The sequence below is a fragment of the Polistes dominula genome, unplaced genomic scaffold, assembly GCF_049000335.1.
Source record: "Polistes dominula isolate Pdom_NZ unplaced genomic scaffold, Pdom_raw_medaka contig_79, whole genome shotgun sequence".
Classification (NCBI taxonomy): Eukaryota; Metazoa; Arthropoda; class Insecta; order Hymenoptera; family Vespidae; genus Polistes; species Polistes dominula.
The window spans coordinates 2309247-2327255 of NW_028300916.1; the positions used below are offsets into that span (position 1 = coordinate 2309247).

Sequence of the window (18009 nt, forward strand, 5' to 3'; positions counted from 1 at the left end):
ATATATATATATATGTGAATGCACGTATATATGTACGACGTATATATTTGAAGAAAAGAAAAAGGGGAAAGAAAGAAAAGATACATTTGTTCTGATAAAAATTTCTCACCATTCCAACGATACCGAGCATGTTTCCACATAGTTTTACTTATTTGCGAACGATTAAAAATACGTTGATGATATTTTCGTTTTTAATTTTAACGCCCGAGGGTAAACATATATACGTGGTTGAGATTTTGTTCGAATTTTCTTTTTTTTTTTTTGAATAGGTTTTACAATAAAAAAAAAAAGAAAAAAATATAATATATCATGTATTATACATAGCGTACACATTTGTCTGAAAAAAAAAAAAATCTCAAACGGTATATCTCACGAGAATACTTTGATCGTTTGTTAAATCGATTTATCGATGAGATATACGTGTTATTCTTTTGTACTTTAAATACCCTTTTTTTTTATTTGTATATTTGCTGTTTTGTTTTGGTAGTGAATGAGTGAAGAAGTGTGGAGGGGCGGCTTAGGACGGTGGCTTTTTTTTGTTTTTCTTTTTTTTTTTTTAGTTTATTTTTTTTTCTATTACCTTTATTTTTATAACACATACACGGTACAACTGATTCAAAAACTCTGCGATCCTTATCGAATAAACGCGTACCACTTTAAACGAAACTGGAAATATTTTTTTTTTCACTTCTCTTTCTCTCTTTCAATGATATAAAAGAGAATAAAAGTAGTTCGAGTTAAACGGTTCGTCGGATCATTTATGTGTGTTCATATATATAAAATGAAAAAAAAAAACAGAGAAAATAACGAAATACCCGATATCATTCCTACCTACCGTTCATAAAATAAAAGAAAGTAAATAAAAAAATTAGTATTAACCGGTCAAGTTTTTCAACGATTTTCCAACCCAAAAATACACTTGACATTTTATTCCATGATAATATCCGTAGGTTCAATTATTCGGTATATCAAATATCCGATAATTTTAACATATATTCCCAATATGTGGTTTTTCAATACTTATTGAATTAGTTTCTTTCAAGATTAAAATTAAAAGAAATAAATACAAAAATTATATTTAAAAAGAAGAAATTATTGAAAATGTTCTAACACAAATTGACTATCCGATAATTCAGATCAGTTATTCTCAAAATAATTTTCAACTTAATCGAACGAGATTAGAATTTGTAGAAATTTGTGATTTGGAAAATGGAAAGATGGTTCAGGTTCAGTTCTCTCTAACACCTTCCAATATAATTTTCAAGTTGGTGGCATTAAAACGATTGGATGCAATTTTACACTCGTGTTACAACTTTGTAGGTAAAACTGAAAAGGAAAGCGATAGACGAAATCCTCTACCCTTCGTTCGATCCTACCACTTCTCCCAAACTCACCACCCCCTTTTCCCACGCACACGTAGACACACGTATAAAGGAAACGTAAGTGAAGAGAGAAAGAGAGAGAGGATGCCATGCCAAAGTGAGTTCGTGTGTAAACCCAAGGGACTCTGAAAGAGGCACTCAAAGTGTCCAAGCCCCACTAATGCGTCATGACAGCAAGAAATAAGGTTGGCCTGGCACATTAGTCACGCTCTGACAATCGATTTTATATACAGACCGACGATCGAAAACGCGATTAAGGTGATCCATCAGACACAACCGTGATTCGTTTCGTTGTCCCTCTCGTCATCGTCATCGTTCTCGTCATGGTTGTCATCTTCTTCGCGAAGCAATGAAAGCCAAACTTTTATGTCTTCCTTTTTATGCCAAATGACAAATGTTTTTTACTCTGATGTTTTACTCTAAAGTTTTCACCCAACTTTATCTTTCTTTCTTTCCATATATTTTTTTTTTTCATTTATTTATTTAGTTTTCATTTGTGATTTTTACGATTTTTATTTTTGTTTTCTTTTATGATATTTTTATGGTTCTTCCTGTTCTTAAGAGTTCACCAGTCAAAACGATTTAGTAAAGCAACGGGTTATTATGTTTCAATTATTTTGGTAAAAGAATTTTTTGCATTTTACTGAAGAAAACCCTCTCTCCTATCATTCCTACCGTATCTTTCCTCTTATGAGATTCTGAAGAATGATAAAATAGAGAAGAGAAAGAAAAAAAGAGAGAGGAAGAGAAAGAATTCTTTTCTTATCGCATTTCTCGTTCACATCGTCGTTATAGTAGCAGCACAACGTAGGATACTTGAAGAATACTCTCTCTCTCTCTCTCTTTCTCTCTTTTTTTCTTTCTTCCTCTTACGATCGATGCAAATCTGTCTCTAAGAATATAGAATGGGAATGAAATTATTTCCTATCAAGATGTTCCATCTTCTCGAGAATATGTGTATATGCGTGTACACCTACATTAAAAAACCCGCGTGTACCACGTATATAACGTAAGAAGTACACGGGAATGATAAAGAAAGAAAAAAATAGAAAAAAAAATAAACAACCGCGTCACATCTCAACTTCCACCATCTCCTCTTTTTCTTCCTCCTTCCTTTAAACCTCCCCCAACCCCCATTCCACCCTTCTTCCATGAAGTTCTTTCGACGTTGAAGCATATTGCTAACGTGCCGATGGAGGACGAAGAAAGCATGGATAAAATAATTTAAAAAGGTACAAAAGTAGCGCTCGCACACGCCTATGGGGGTATCTATACTACTAGCCGGTAAATATGAATGATTTTAATATTCCGTAAGCACGATGGCGCCACTTTTTAAAGTTCATGCATATCCCAAACGTGAGTGGGAAATATTACTACGTGGTGTCATGCGAGAAGCCCTGGGAATGAGTAGGAAAAAAGAAGAAAAAAAAAGAAAAAGAAACGAATGATGGGGTTGGTGGGAGGGAGTGAAGGAAAGGAAGAAGAGACAGGACGAAAAAGAAAAGAGAAGAAAGGATCCTACGTGTAATACGAGTTGAAAAAAGAAATGAAGGAATAAAAAAAATAAAAAGGAAAGAAAGGAAAGAAGGTAGGGAACTCGCGATGGGAGGGGGTGATAGAAAGAAAAAATGAAAGAAAATGAGAAAGAAGAAGAAAGAGAGAGAGAGAAAAGTATGCATTGAAAAGAACCCCTCATCCTTTCTTTCCGGTACAACCCATTCTCGTTGCACGTCATTACCAATCGTAATTGACAAGACGATTCGCGAAGGTTCAATTACATCGAATAGAGGATCGGTATATCAATTCGAACGAAATGGAGAGGGAAAGGGAGAGAAAAGAAAGTAGGTAGAGAATAATTCAAACCCGTTTTAAAAATACCGATGGAAATCGGTATCGAGAATCGCATGAAGAGATGATCCATCTTTTAAACAAAAAGAAAGAAAAAATATTTTTAAAAAAAGGAAAATGAAAAAGAGGAAAAAAAGAAAAATGTTTCGTTAAAAAGCAGAACATCAATTTTTATCTCGACAAAATTTTTTTTACTACGACATGAAAAAAAAATCGTTGGCAATTTACCTATATTTCATACGTATTTCTGTATTTATTTTTATTATATATGTGTGTGCATAATATACTTATACATATCTCTATGATCATTTAAAAGATGTATTGAAGACGACCAATGAGAAAAAAGATGAAAATGGATAGATAAATAAATATATACATAGATAGATAGATAGATAGATAAAGAAAGAAAGAAAGAGATAGAGAAAGAGAGAAAGATTGCAAAGAAATATAAAGGGAAAGGTGAATTAAATGAATTACCCACTTCCAAATTCTGTGACTGATTAAAGCTTTAAAAAGGTAGCGCGAAAACGTATCCGCCAGGCAGAAACTCCCATGCATTCTCATTTGCACCTCTATGCAAATCCGTTCCACTATTATGCACTCTCTCTTTCTCTCTTTCTTTTTCTATTTCCCTTTATCTACCTATTTATCTCCTCCTTTTCTCTCACTCACTATCACTCCCACAATTCATTTTCTACTCACATATGTACGATCAATGAATACTTCAACACAACAAAGAGTTTTTCATTATATTCTGATCGAGTTACCTACCTATAACGAGCTTAAAATTAGATTCCATAATTAGATGAACGTGAGGTTTATAAGGGTAACGAGCAGTTATCCATTGGTTGAAGAATAATTGCTAGTTATTTTCTTTTTTTTTCTTTTCTTTTCTTTTCTCTTCTTTCATCCTCGTATTCTCTTAAAATAAAGAATTTTGCCTATTATTATTATTATTATTATTTATTAAATACTTCACATCATTTTAATTAATATTAATTTATTCTAAACCCATTATAGAATGTTTGAAAATTTCAATTAAGTCCCATAGAATTTATTGATTTATTTTAATATGTATTTAAAAGAAGTGATTTTTGTTTTTTAATTTTTTAATCGATGACTCGTACCTTTAACATCCTATAACTATTAAAAAGAAATAAATTAGTTTAGATGATCATTCATTCGAGAATCTTATACGATTCAACAACCATTTAAATATTAGATTGATGGTGAATGAATTCGCGAAAAAGAAAAAAGAAAAACATGAAATAAAAGTAATTAATTGGAGTAGAATTTTCGTACTAATATTCGCGTACCGATACACATTAATACACGCATATAAACGTAATATACAATACGTAAGTAAATATTGTTCGTTCATAGCTATTCGTAAATGTGTATACGCAAAAGTTTCGATAGGAATGAAAGCGTTGCTATGCGACAAATCAAATTGTTCGACGTGCATGGAGCACGACCGCTATCCATACATTACTTTTTAATATCGCGTGAATGATGACCATCGAGAATCGACGTATGTAAAGGTGAAACATGTGCGAATTGAACGAGCAAACGAGCCGTATACCATGTAATGTCGTCTACGATGCTATAAATGCATATATATATATGTATGTGTATATGTGTTACATCCCCATTTTATCGATAGAGAAACGAACGTTGAAATTTCGAAACTAATAACTCAAAATCGTCGAAGAATAGAAAAGGAAATCTGAAATGCAATGTAAAACGTATAAAACATTGAAATGATTATTTTTGCCATGATAACCTAGCTAATCGTCAGAAACGAAACTGATTTTTTTTTCTCTCTTTCCTGATTGGCATTTCATTATTCACAAAAAACAGTGATATATCTCTCCTCATCGTAAATACCATCTCGTATCTGTTGTTTTTTCATTTACATTCTCAGTATACTTTTTTTTATCGATCTATACGTTTAGTGAATTAAAAAAAGATACGCGTGTCCTTGATTTAGTCAACAATTTTTTAAATAATACAAGAATAGGTATTAATAATTTTTAAAGAAAATACATTCAATAAAATTCAACGGTCAATTAAAAAAAAAAAAAAAAAAAAGAAAAAGACAAAACACAATTCATACTTGTAAAATTAAATTTCATTTGGTGGTAAGTGATGAATGATAATACCGAATGTCTCACACAGATATTTTTTTTAAGTTGAAAACCAACGATATATTCTCAGGAAGAATAATTAATCGAGATGCATTAAGTAAGGATGCATATATTGCCCAAAGCAAGCAAACACGAACTACTTACTTACTTACTTACTTGACTTACTTACACACGCACCCGAGAACCAAGCACGTATTATTTAAAGCATACGAGAAAGTGTTGTGTTATCTATAAAAGTAAAATAAAAAGAAAAATTTAAATATCCATTACTCATCCATCTTATAGCATCGCTTTCAATTTACAAGTTAATTTTTCACTAACATAAAATACATGTATAATCGATAAGACGTTTCGTATATATACACTGTTTGCATAGTTATTACATGAAATAATAATTTTTCATATCCGGTATAATACGAAACTCATGATACAATTTTTATACGATGAAATAAAATAAATAAAAGAAAGAAAGAGAGAGAGAGAGAGAGAAAAAAAGAGAGATGAATATAGAAAGACTCGATGAAATTCGTATTTTGTGACACGAAGAACAATTTGTTCGTTTAATAAATCGGCCGATTATCGCGTGTTAACCGAGCAAGCTGGACAGCAGGGATCGAAGAATGAAATGAAGGGTAAAAGGGGTTGGAGAAATACCAACTAGGACGATTAGCCGAACGGTCCAGTTTGCTCGTTTGCTCGCTCTGGTGAGAAGGGAACACTTTTTCATTTAATTAAAACCACCCCCTCTTCTCTCTCTCTCTCTCTCTCTCTCTCTCTCTCTTTGTCTCTTACTTTTACATACAATATACACACTCACAATCTCTTTCTCAATTGTATATGCTGTGTGGAAAAACGTTGGTATACGTATAATCTATGTATTTATATATTTAATAGTAGCCGTGACCGTTCCTCCCTCTGTGCCTTAATTTAAACTAATTTACATTTCACATGTTCACACCCCGTGGGTGCCCGATGAGGAAGGCTACCGCATGCGAGTATGAGAATGAGAAAGAGTATGAGAATGAGAGAGAATGAGAGAGAATGAGAAAGAGAGAGAGTAGTAGTAGATGCTCTGGCTTAGCGGCGCCATTTATCTTGGTTGAATTTAATTTCACCTCGCCTAGAGAGAGAGTAAAGTGCCACTTATTCTTACGAACGCCACCAACGAACGGTCGAGTACCTTCCACGAAGCGTGGCTTTGCGTTTCAGCTGTGTTGTCGCACGCGTTTCTTCCTTCCTTCCTTCCTTCCCTTTCTACCTTCCTTCCTTCCTTCCTTCCTTCCTTCCTTTTTCGTTCCTTTATACTTACATATACTCCTTTAAATCCTCTCCCCACCACTTTCTCTTCTTATTCCTCCATTTTCCTAGCCACCACTTAAAACGTGCTGGTGGTGTTATGTTTTGTGACTTCTAAAACTGTGACTAAAGCCAGAATCCTTTTTCCGGTTTCGTTTTCAGACGGCACATTGTTTCTCCTTTTTTCTTTCATTATTTATTTCTTGGCTTTTTCTATTTTGTCTTTTTATTTATTTGCGTTGACGCTAAAGGTGAAAAAAAATTCATGGCAAGGAACGTATTTTTTAAGAAAATAAAGATATATCTTTTTGTTCTTTCTCTTTCCTCCTTTTGCTTTTTAATTTTCTTGATTTTCGTATGGAAAATAGAATAAATAAAAAAAAAATTACAAGATATACATATTTTAATGAAATACACATTTCTTTTTTTTTAATGTATCGAACGATAAAACGCCCCTAACTTCGAAACACTATTTGATTATCATTTTAAATCTTGGCAAAACTTTAGAATATTCTTGGTTACAATTTGAGGTTACAAATTTTGATTAAAAACTTTCTTTGAAACAATTTGCATGAATAATTCTCATATTTACTTCTGAGAAAAGAGTAGAATCATGCTTAAGGTAACACCACCAGTCAGTCCTTCGATTTAATTTAATTTATACAATGGTTACATTGTTTATGCAATACACCGAAACTTTAGAAAAACATATCTTTAACAAATGAAAAAAAAAACAAATTATTCAAATATATAATTAAACCAAATTATTCCAAACTTTATGCACCACCAGGTAACTCAACAATTCATCTAATTCGAGTCTAACTACACTACGTGTATATCTGAATAATATTAATTTATATATAAATAAGAGAGATATTGAATAAAAATAGAAGGTGAAATGGATGATGGGGGTGGGGAGAATTGATTGTAACGAGAAAAAAAAATAAAAAAAAAATAAGAACATAAAAGAAAGAAACTATTAACCGGATATATATATAAATTTTCGTCGAAATCGAGAGAATATAATAACAAAAGTATATATATATATATAACTACTGTGATTCGTGCAGCCGTCAGTGGCAGCTGTTTTACATAGCTGCCTTGCTAGCTCCATTACCTATTTTATTTTCCCACAAAACTGCCCCATTTTCCTAACTACCACGCCAACTTCGCCACATACTACCCCTTTCCCTCTTCACCCCTTCATCAACCCAACCATCCCTTCTTCCCCGTCCATACTTCTCTGTGTACAATCTCTGCAATTCGCCACATTTTCCTGTTTATAGTTTACATCGGTGGTTCAGGTTTTATAGAGTGCTCCCCAACTACTACTACTCCCCCTTTCCCACCCCCAACCCCACCCTCCAACCTCATCTCTCTCTCTTTCTCTCGATTAAAACGTACGTCGTTTACAAATTGGAAATGTGTGTAATGAACGGAAACATAAACATTTGCTGTCTTTTACTTGTACTCTTTGACATATCAAATTGAAGTTCTTGGTATTAAAAAGTTATAACAGTAATAATAATAGTAATAGTAATAGGAATAATATTGTAAAACGAGTTAAATTGCAAGAGTTTTGGAAAGATTTATTTGATGTTTTAGTTCGATTTTCATTTTATTTTCTTTTTTTTTTTTTTTTTTTAATATTTACGACAACCGGTTGACAGGTGAATGATCCAAATTGTCGAAGAGCATCGGAATGCCATCATTTTAACTAATATTTTTTTACAAATATTCGTTCATCGGGGAAAAAAAAGAAAAAGAAAAAAGAGAGATAGAGAGAAAAAGGAAATAAATAAAAAGAATTTATAAATCGATAATAATTTTGTATATATTTTTTACAGAAGATAAATTATTTCGTTGAATTTGAAAAATATTAATAATAATAGTAATAATAAAAGATATACATTTATAAGTCATTTTTTATTTTTTATTTATATTAAAAGTAATATTTATTTGCCTAACACTTCCGGCTCTTTATCACTGATATTTTTTGTGTTTTTTTTTTTTTTTGTAGACGAAATATATAAATAATTAAAAACATTTTTTTTTTCTTTAGAAAGAAAATTTGAAAACAGAAAAGTCATTTAAAAAAATCAAAATAAACATATTGTTAATATTAAAAATGTTATCACAGGAATGATAAAAGTAACATTTGGACATTAAGATAAAAATTGTTTGATTAGAGGTCATTCTTTATTGTTTTGAGTACAATTACGTAAAAAAAAAAATTGGATAAGATAATTGATGTAATTATTTTTTATATCAGTATCTTAATGTTTTTTTTTTTTTTTTTTTTTAAAGAGACTATTTCTCTCCTTTTTTCTTTTTGTTTCCTCCTGTATGTGTATGTATAATTGAAAGTCAGCACGTGCAAGAAACGATAAGCTCGTGCAACGCACGTGGAATCCGCACCTGCGGTTACGAGGGATTCGATCTACCGATTTCAATAATAGCATAAAATTTACATCTACGGTTGGAAAAGCATGAAAAATGAATTACACGAATTCGAAGAGAATTTTCAAGTAAAAGTTGGATGCAATGAGGTTATATCGAAATCAGTTGTTCAGAGAATATTTCATTTATATTCGAACATGCATATATATACACAATACATGCGTTATTTTATCGTATTTTCGACAAATTTTGATAGAATTCAAAACTTACTAACTTTTCTGTTGTCCTATGTATATAATGAAATTCATACAAAATCTAATTTATCAACAAAATTTGATTACTATTACTATTTTTGATTACTATTGGTACAAAAAATAAAATATGAAATAACAAGAAATAAAGAAAATTGACGTAAAAGAAATGAATATATTTATTTGAAAAAAAAAAAAAAAACAATAAATGAAAGAAAGTACTTAAGTGAAGTGCACTTTTTGCCTCGTAATACATTAACTTTATTTGTCTTTCCTTGAAAAAGTTGAATAATTACATGATAATAATAATTACTGATATGATATAGATGATTATCATACATAGCATGACCAGAATTTATTTGCCATTTGAAATACAAATATCAGTATATGGTATCAATAATTCACATGTAAAAATACAGGAAATTTGTATATCACCAAAAAATATATATACATATGTGTATATATATGCATATGTGAAAATTGAATATGTCACTTTTCAAAATCTTTACTTTTATCTTTTATTCTCATTCATTTTGTCTAAGGCGATATATTGTCGACGAGTTTGGTTCTTGTAAAGGGTAAAAGCAAGAATATAAAAAAAAGGAAAGAGAAAATTGTGCATTTCGTAGAACAGCTAAAGAAATATGTCCTACTTTGAGTATGAATATTCTTGATGTACACACACAGATACACGCACGGACTTTGATCGTTATGAAAATTCTACTCACAACGTGTCAACAAATACATACGGAAAATATATTTCTCTTTTTAGAATCGAAATATTTCTTCGTCTCTTTTTTTTTGTTTTTTTTTTTTAATTTGATTAAAATTAATTAATTTTCTTTTCTATTAAAAATACAATTATTATTGTTGTTATTATTATTATTATTATTATTATTATTTTTATTATTATTATTGTTATTATTATTATGTTTTTGTTTTGAGATCACGACTTTTTAGCTGGTGTATTTTACCATTGGAGAAGCAATTTATTATTATTATTAAATAACCAAACGAGAGAGAGAGAGAGAGAGAGAGAGAGAGAGAGAAAGAAAATTCGAGATTATTATAATCATTATAAATGAATAATACATCAAATAATTGTTACGAATTATATGATTATTTTATTTATTTTTCTTAATGGAATAATGATTCATACGAATTTGTATTGTTTTACAAACAGAACAATTAAAATTTATCGTAAGCAAAAATATATAATTAACATAATATAGTTGAACCTTGGATTGCGAGAAACTGGTTTAAGGTTGTTACGCAAAAAAAAAAAATAAACAGAAAATTTTTGATGATTATAGCAAACATACGACTCATTCGTAATAAATAAAATGCGGAATAATTGGTTTCATTTTTTACTTATGTTAATATTTTTGTATTTTATATCATTTTCATATCATTTTCATATGTATTAATAACTGTGGAACAAATTATATCTTTTTCATAATAAATATTTTTTAGTAACAAGACTTATAGTCGTAGCAAGAAGAAAAAGAAAATATATTAATTAAAAGGTAATTTATTTTAACATACAATTGCTTTTAAGGAACAAATTATACTCGCAAATCGAGGTTCCAATGTATTCATATTTTTACGACATATAATAATACATAATTATTATACATTCTCTTGAAAACATAACAAGTCTTTCACGTGTATCAGTGACACTTAAAACCAAATAATTGAAAACAATTATATTTCGATAACATTAATCGTTAGTTTACAATATTTAATACGTCTGTTTAAAAAAATTATACATGTATAAATACGCATGTAAAAGAAAAGAAGAAAAACAGAAATAAAGATAATCCAAAAATATTCTATATTAATTATATCGAGATAAGTAAATAAAAAGGTAAATATTAAATATCTAATCATCAAACTTTGTTTTGTTCTTTTTTTTTATTTTTTATTTTTTTATTTTTTTCTTATATATGTAAGATTCGTGAATAAAAACTGGACCGCTGGACTGATTGGACCGGGACTCGAACCACGGATCTTTCGCTTTCCGGGCGACTGCTCTTTAACCAATTGAGCTATCCAGGGCCCACCGACCAGTTCCCTTCCACGAATGCTTATCAAGTTTGGCATGGAGGCGTTCGTCCCACATATATTATATTAGATAAGATTACAATGTAAAACGAAATAGAAGATTCTGTTCTTACAATTAGAGAGTGATTGTGAGAAGAGTGCGTCGTTAAAGTTAAAGACGACCAAGGTGTGTGCATGCGCACAAACATCCTATCATGTTTTACTACGTCATATTATACGTAATGTTATATTAAAGTAGGGTCCGCAGTATTCGTTCATAGCAATGCATCTAGTTTTACCGTGCCGTTGGGTCTCGTTCACTGGTTTCGAATTCGTTGACTTCTCTACCTGACGCATCCCATCTCAACTAGGATTGTACAGTGAGAGAGAAAGAGAAAGAAAATGAGAAAGAGGTAAAACATAATGACAAATATGATCGATCGGTACAATTCCCCTATTTAGTATCATATACAAGAAATGAATAATTAATATTAATTTCTAACGAATTAATATACAACATTAGTTGAATAGATTCATCAATTATTATTATTCTCTTGTTAAATGTTACTACGATTAATTATTAATATTTATTATAGATAGTTATTTTTAATAATAGTTAGATATTTGTTGTTTTTGTTTATATTTGATCTTGCTTAATACTTGTAATTTTTGAAATTTAAGTAATTGTTCTTTTTTCTTTTTACTTTTGATTGTTATAATATTATTTTTTCTTATTCGTATTTCTTTCGATATGATATGTATCAAGGTACAGTTTTTGTTATAATAATGATCTTTATGTAAATGTGTTTTTTTTTTTTTTTTTTTTAGTATTTTTTTTATCTAAAATATGTAATTTTGTATAAAGAAAAATTTGAAAAGAAATCAATTTTTAAGTTGTGCATTTTAATAAATATCTTTTATAAAATCGTTAATAAATATTAGTATTTTTTTTTTCGTATATTAAATGAAAACAGTCGTATTATAAAATTTAGTGATAAATTGTATTTGAGGACGTATATGTAAAATATCTTTATTATATTTTTTAAAATAATTGTATATTATTTTTATTGATTCTTTATCAGCTACTATTATTGTTATATATATAAAACAAGGTTTAAATGGAAAAATTGAAATAATTCATCTAGGACACTAATCCTTCGCAGTCGTATTAAAAAGTATCATGCCGATTGGAATTAATTTTTATTTAACGAACAATAAAACATATTATGTTATAAGATTATAAGGAAAAAAACAAAATTTAGTAATTCTTTTTTAAACTTTAAATATATATGGTTACGCAATAATATTTTTTAATGTAATGTATTTATGTAAAAATTGTAATTTTTAATCTTTCTTTAGAATAGTTTCCAACATAAAGCCGTGGTTATTTAAAATAATTATCATAAAAATAATTAGTTTAGTGTTTTAGTGCCTTACAATTAGATATTTTTCTGTTTCAATATAAAGAGAATAATTTTTACTATTTTACATCTTCACACACAATATCGCAATATATGTATCATTATTTTCATTTTGATTATTTTCTTCTGCTTCATTGTCATTGAAAATTTCTAATCTCATCAGTCGTTGCTTTGATGGGAATATGTCAATATTAAAATCACTATTAACTGTTATCATTTTCTATATCAAATCCAAAGTTCACAAAATCAAAATTGAAAGTCCTAGCGTACTTTCAATTTCATGATAAAACTTTCCTCGATAATTTTATTTGTACTACTTATCGCATAACAAGATTTAAATTTAAGTACATTTTTTATTTAACAACGATTAACAAATAATTATATATACAATATTTTTCTCTTTTATTTTATAGATCGTTATACGACTACTCTATTTACAAAAAGAGTCTTCTTTTTGTCGTATTTTTCATTTGGCAAGGTAAAACTTTGATCGTAAAATTATTCGTCATATAAATCTTATTCTATATATATTTCTGCTTAAATTTATTTTATTTTAGCCAGTGCAAATGATTGCATATCACGTAAATTCGATTACGATAGTATCGTGTGCGTTTGTAATTCAACTTACTGCGATTCGACACCGGATATCGGGGAACCGGAAAAGGAAGCTACCATGTATATATTTCCAGTTTAGATGGTCATAGATTGAGTTATTCCAAAGGAAATTTGCAACAATCTATTAATATGTCATATTACGACTGGAAAAATAACTTAAATGTTATGAAATATAGTATAGATATTAATAGAGATAAGAAATTTCAGACAATAAAAGGTTTTGGCGGAGCATTGACTGATGTTGTAGGATATCATTGGAAAAAATTGAGCGAACAAACTCAGGAGATACTGCTGCAGTGAGTAATCAATAAATATTCTTTTATTTTTATTTTAACAAATTATATAAAAAAATATGTTCTCTCTTATTTGACTGTAAAAGGAAAATGATTTGAAAAAAAATTATACAATTGATTATAAAAATAATATTAATAATGCAAATACGGGTATCTCTGTTTAGATCATATTTCGGTCGTAATGGCAGCAGATATAGTTTTATTCGTGTACCAATCGGTGGTACCGATTTTTCTTTAAGAAAATATTCGTTGGACGATACAACAGAACCGGATAAAAATCTCGAGCATTTTAAATTAGCCGAAGAAGATATTGATTTAAAAATACCATTTATCAAAAGAGCTGTCAAAATATCCCCTAATCTAAAATTAACTGCAGCTGTTTGGAGTCCACCGACTTGGATGAAAACTAATCACAAATTTAGTGGCCTAAGTAAATATTATAATTATTTATTATGGCAATGATTTTGTTTTTGTTCCTTTCAAGGAATTCTTTCGATAACGTCATCACGTAATTGCAGGTGTACTTATAAAAAAATATTATCAAACGTATGCCAATTATTTATTGAAATTTTTACAATCATATAAAAGTCATGGCATTGACATATGGTCTATTTCAACGGGAAATGAACCTACCAGTTCGTTCATACCTAATTTTCAACTAAATGATATGGGATGGACACCATTTAGTTTAGGAGAATGGATAGCTGATTATCTAGGACCAACTTTAGCTCGTTCGGAATTCAATCAAACGGCCATCTTAGCTTTAGATGATCAAAGATATACTTTAATACATTTTTTCGATTTACTTGCATCTAATGAAAAGGCACTGGATTATATTAGTGGCATTGCTTTACACTGGTATTGGGACGAATACTTTTCCCCAACATTATTAGACGCGACTCATTACAAGTATCCAAATAAATATATGCTTATAACTGAAGCATGCAATGGTAAGTTGTGTTTTTTTTTTTTTTTTTTGAATAGATTTAAAATAAATTAAATTTCCTTGAAATCTTTTTATCATCTTATTCTTTTATATTTTAATTCTATTATTAGGTTTTAAAACGAACGATAATCCAAAAGTACAACTTGGATCTTGGAAAAGAGCAGAGAGATATATTCTAGACATAATTCAGGTATTGTTTGAATTTTCTTTTTTTTTTTATAGATTTAACTAATAGGAAATTTTGTTAAATAGTTTTTTATATATATATTTATTTCTTTACTTCCAATCAATTGTTTAGAATTTAAGACATTGGGTAGAAGGATGGATTGATTGGAATCTCGTCTTGAATGAACATGGTGGTCCAAATAATATTTTCAATTTTGTTGATGCATCTATCATAGTAAATACTACAAATGATGAATTTTACAAACAACCGATGTACTATGCGATCAAACATTTCAGTAGATTTGTAGAACCATATTCTGTAAGGATTGATAGCACGATAACTAAAAATATCCAAACTATCGCTTTCGAAACTCCCTCGAAAAGTATCGTAGTTGTTTTATACAATAGGTATTGTACATCTTCATATTTTCTATCAAAATTGCATATCTTTTGCAATCCTTAATTTGATTATATTTTTTCTTTTTTCTTTTAGGAGCTCCGAAGATAAGAATACCACAATTATAGATTCTAAGAGCGGTATCATTACAATTACAGTAAATGCGTATTCAATTTATACTATAATATATAAATAAGTAAATATATATTTCGTTGATCTCATATAAGGATTACTAAATATATATGAAGGGAACAGGATTATATAAATGATATTTTATTGGAATATTTAGAAATTTATATTTGTACTGCATGAAATAAAACTATTAAATATTAAAAGTTGTACTATATTATGAAATATTTATATGAACACAAATCTTAAAGTGAAATATTATTTACATCTTAAGGTAAAAGAAAAAGACAACACGTTATTTCAACTTTATGGGTAATAGGTGTGTTCGTAATTACCAAACTTCTTGGTTGGAATTGGTCTAAAACGTCTTGGTATCCATTTTTTAGCATGATCATCCAATCTACGCCGTGTAACAGCAATTCCAAATTGAAACGGATGTCTCTTTTTCATCAGAGGACACATTTTATTATCAATAAGATAAATTTTTTGCCAATCGTATATCTCTGGTGCATGTCTGTGAAGAAAAGAAAAGATATGATTAAATTTGATTGTGTAATATCGTTTTTAATGTCTAAACCTTCGACTTATACGTTAAAAAAAAAAAAAAGATTAAAATAAATGATTACGTTGTATTATTAAATTGTAACTTTACCTATGACGTGGTCTATTCGTTACAAGATGTTTATAATATCTTTCCAACCAATCTCTTCGTATGTCAGATTTAATGTCAGCTATTTTTTGAACATATTGTCCCAAATATGGTTTCATGTTAATATTTCTTTTCATCGGAGTGTTAGCATAAAATTTAATTAAAGATTTAAGAACATCAGTGTTCAAGCCATGAACTTTTTCACCTTCAACTTTATCAAATAATTTAACAGAATCTTTAGCCCAACATATATTACGTCTTGGATTTTCATCGGAATTCTCTGAATGCAGTAGAGTAGTATTAAGTTGATAAACATACAATGACCAGTATTGGCCATTCGTTATAGCCATTTGATTGACTAATGGATATGTAAGATCATGAAATGTTGAAAAACCTATGAAATGAATAGAATTAAAATCAAGAGATAATTTAATAATAAACAATAAAATATTTTTAATAATTTACCTTGATAACAAGCTTGTGATAATAACCAACTATATGAAGCAAAGATAGCTTGTGTAAGAAGAGTATCATCTTTATCGTCAAATTTTCTTTCAGCTAAATATGCACAATTATGGTAAGATAAAAGACCAAATTCACATGGATCACCAGGCCAAAATCCTGGTATATTTGTAGCATGCTTATACTTAAAAACGTATCCTAGTGACCTAGGATCTAACTTGTATTGTGGAACAGTGAAAGAAGAATCTTCGCATTCTTTCAAAGACATAATTTCATTCAGAGGAAAATCATGTCGCAAGTGAAGAACAGATTTACCATAATACTGTACAGTATTATGTACTGGATCATTGACAGTATGTTTAAACCAACCTCTTCTTCTTGAACTCATTGTTAATCCTGATGGTTCTATTCCACCAACAAACCAAAATGCTTCAACGCGAGGATCAAAATCTGTTTGAGCTTCCAACAAATGCGGTCTAATAGTAACAATATTTGATTGTAATATTCTATTTATTTGATATACCACAGAGTTTGCTACAACTTCTTCCATCTTTACTTTACTGTCTAATTCTTCTTCCTTTAATTCGTGTTTCCTTCTGAAATGCGATAACAATTTTTATTAAAGTTAACTTACAATCTAATCGCATATAAATTATATTACAAGATATATGATACACGCGCGATAAGTATTATTATTAAAAATTAAATTAAATTATTACATGTTATTATCATAAATGAATTTAAAATCTTACTTTTAATACTTACTTTCTACTAGAGTATTCAAATGCAATAGTGTCTTCGATAGTACTTTTAATATTATTCAAAATAGATTCAAGTTCTTCATTAGTTATGACATTATTATAAAAATCTGGTAATCCTCGTTCTGGAATAACATAAGTTCTTGTAATATATTGAGCGTGATCCAAAGAATTATACGGTATGAAATGTTCATCCAAAAGTAATGATTTCCAGCCATAATAACGTGGCATATTGATTTTAAAGAGTTTTTCCTCAACAGTCGGTAGTCTTTTAATTTCATCATACCATTTTTGCCACCCTCTCCTTTTTCTACCTTCTCTAGACATATCCAATATTTCTGGATAATGCACAGTTTGTGCAATTTGACTTTCATTGGATACAGTTGTCAAATACTTCTTCGAACCATGTTTTAAAACAGACACGGTATTTTTGAACAGTCGTAAATGTAAATGAACAAACATTTTATCCTTTTAAATAAATTTATCAACAATAAATTTGAAAATTATATCAAATGTATATGCATATACAAAATTATAACCTCACTTTTCTTTTCATTATTAGTAATCAATTTACCTAAACAATTAAATATTATTTTTCATAAATATAATGTTATCTTAAATTGACAACAAACACTATATGTTATTGTTAAAGATAAAATAAATTGAATATGTTTATCATTCAATTTTAGATGAAAATAGATTAAGGTTAAATCACGGCATAGGAAACGTGATTCTGTGATAGGTTAAATACCTAGAAACAAAATTTCAGATGCATCAGAATTACATGTAAATTAAAAATAAAAATAG

At 29.1% G+C, this 18009-nt stretch overlaps 2 protein-coding genes across 2 annotated transcripts; one reads left to right on the forward strand and one right to left on the reverse strand.

Annotated features, from left to right (window-relative positions):
* Positions 1–11086: 11086 nt before the first annotated feature.
* LOC107074469 (lysosomal acid glucosylceramidase) lies at positions 11087–15539 on the forward strand. Its single transcript, XM_015335943.2, is given in 9 exon segments — positions 11087–11780; positions 13202–13266; positions 13346–13447; positions 13450–13699; positions 13861–14126; positions 14215–14646; positions 14753–14832; positions 14941–15215; positions 15301–15539. Coding segments are annotated over 9 exon segments (1581 nt in total). The 5' UTR covers positions 11087–11769; the 3' UTR covers positions 15401–15539.
* mRpS30 (mitochondrial ribosomal protein S30) lies at positions 15527–17926 on the reverse strand. The gene is made up of 4 exons (XM_015335942.2): positions 17210–17926; positions 16448–17040; positions 15986–16376; positions 15527–15847 (listed from the first exon to the last, which is right to left on the reverse strand). Exons 1-4 carry the CDS (start codon positions 17662–17664, stop codon positions 15640–15642), a joined length of 1647 nt encoding a protein of 548 aa, XP_015191428.1. The 5' UTR covers positions 17665–17926; the 3' UTR covers positions 15527–15639.
* Between the last annotated feature and the right edge of the window lie 83 nt (positions 17927–18009).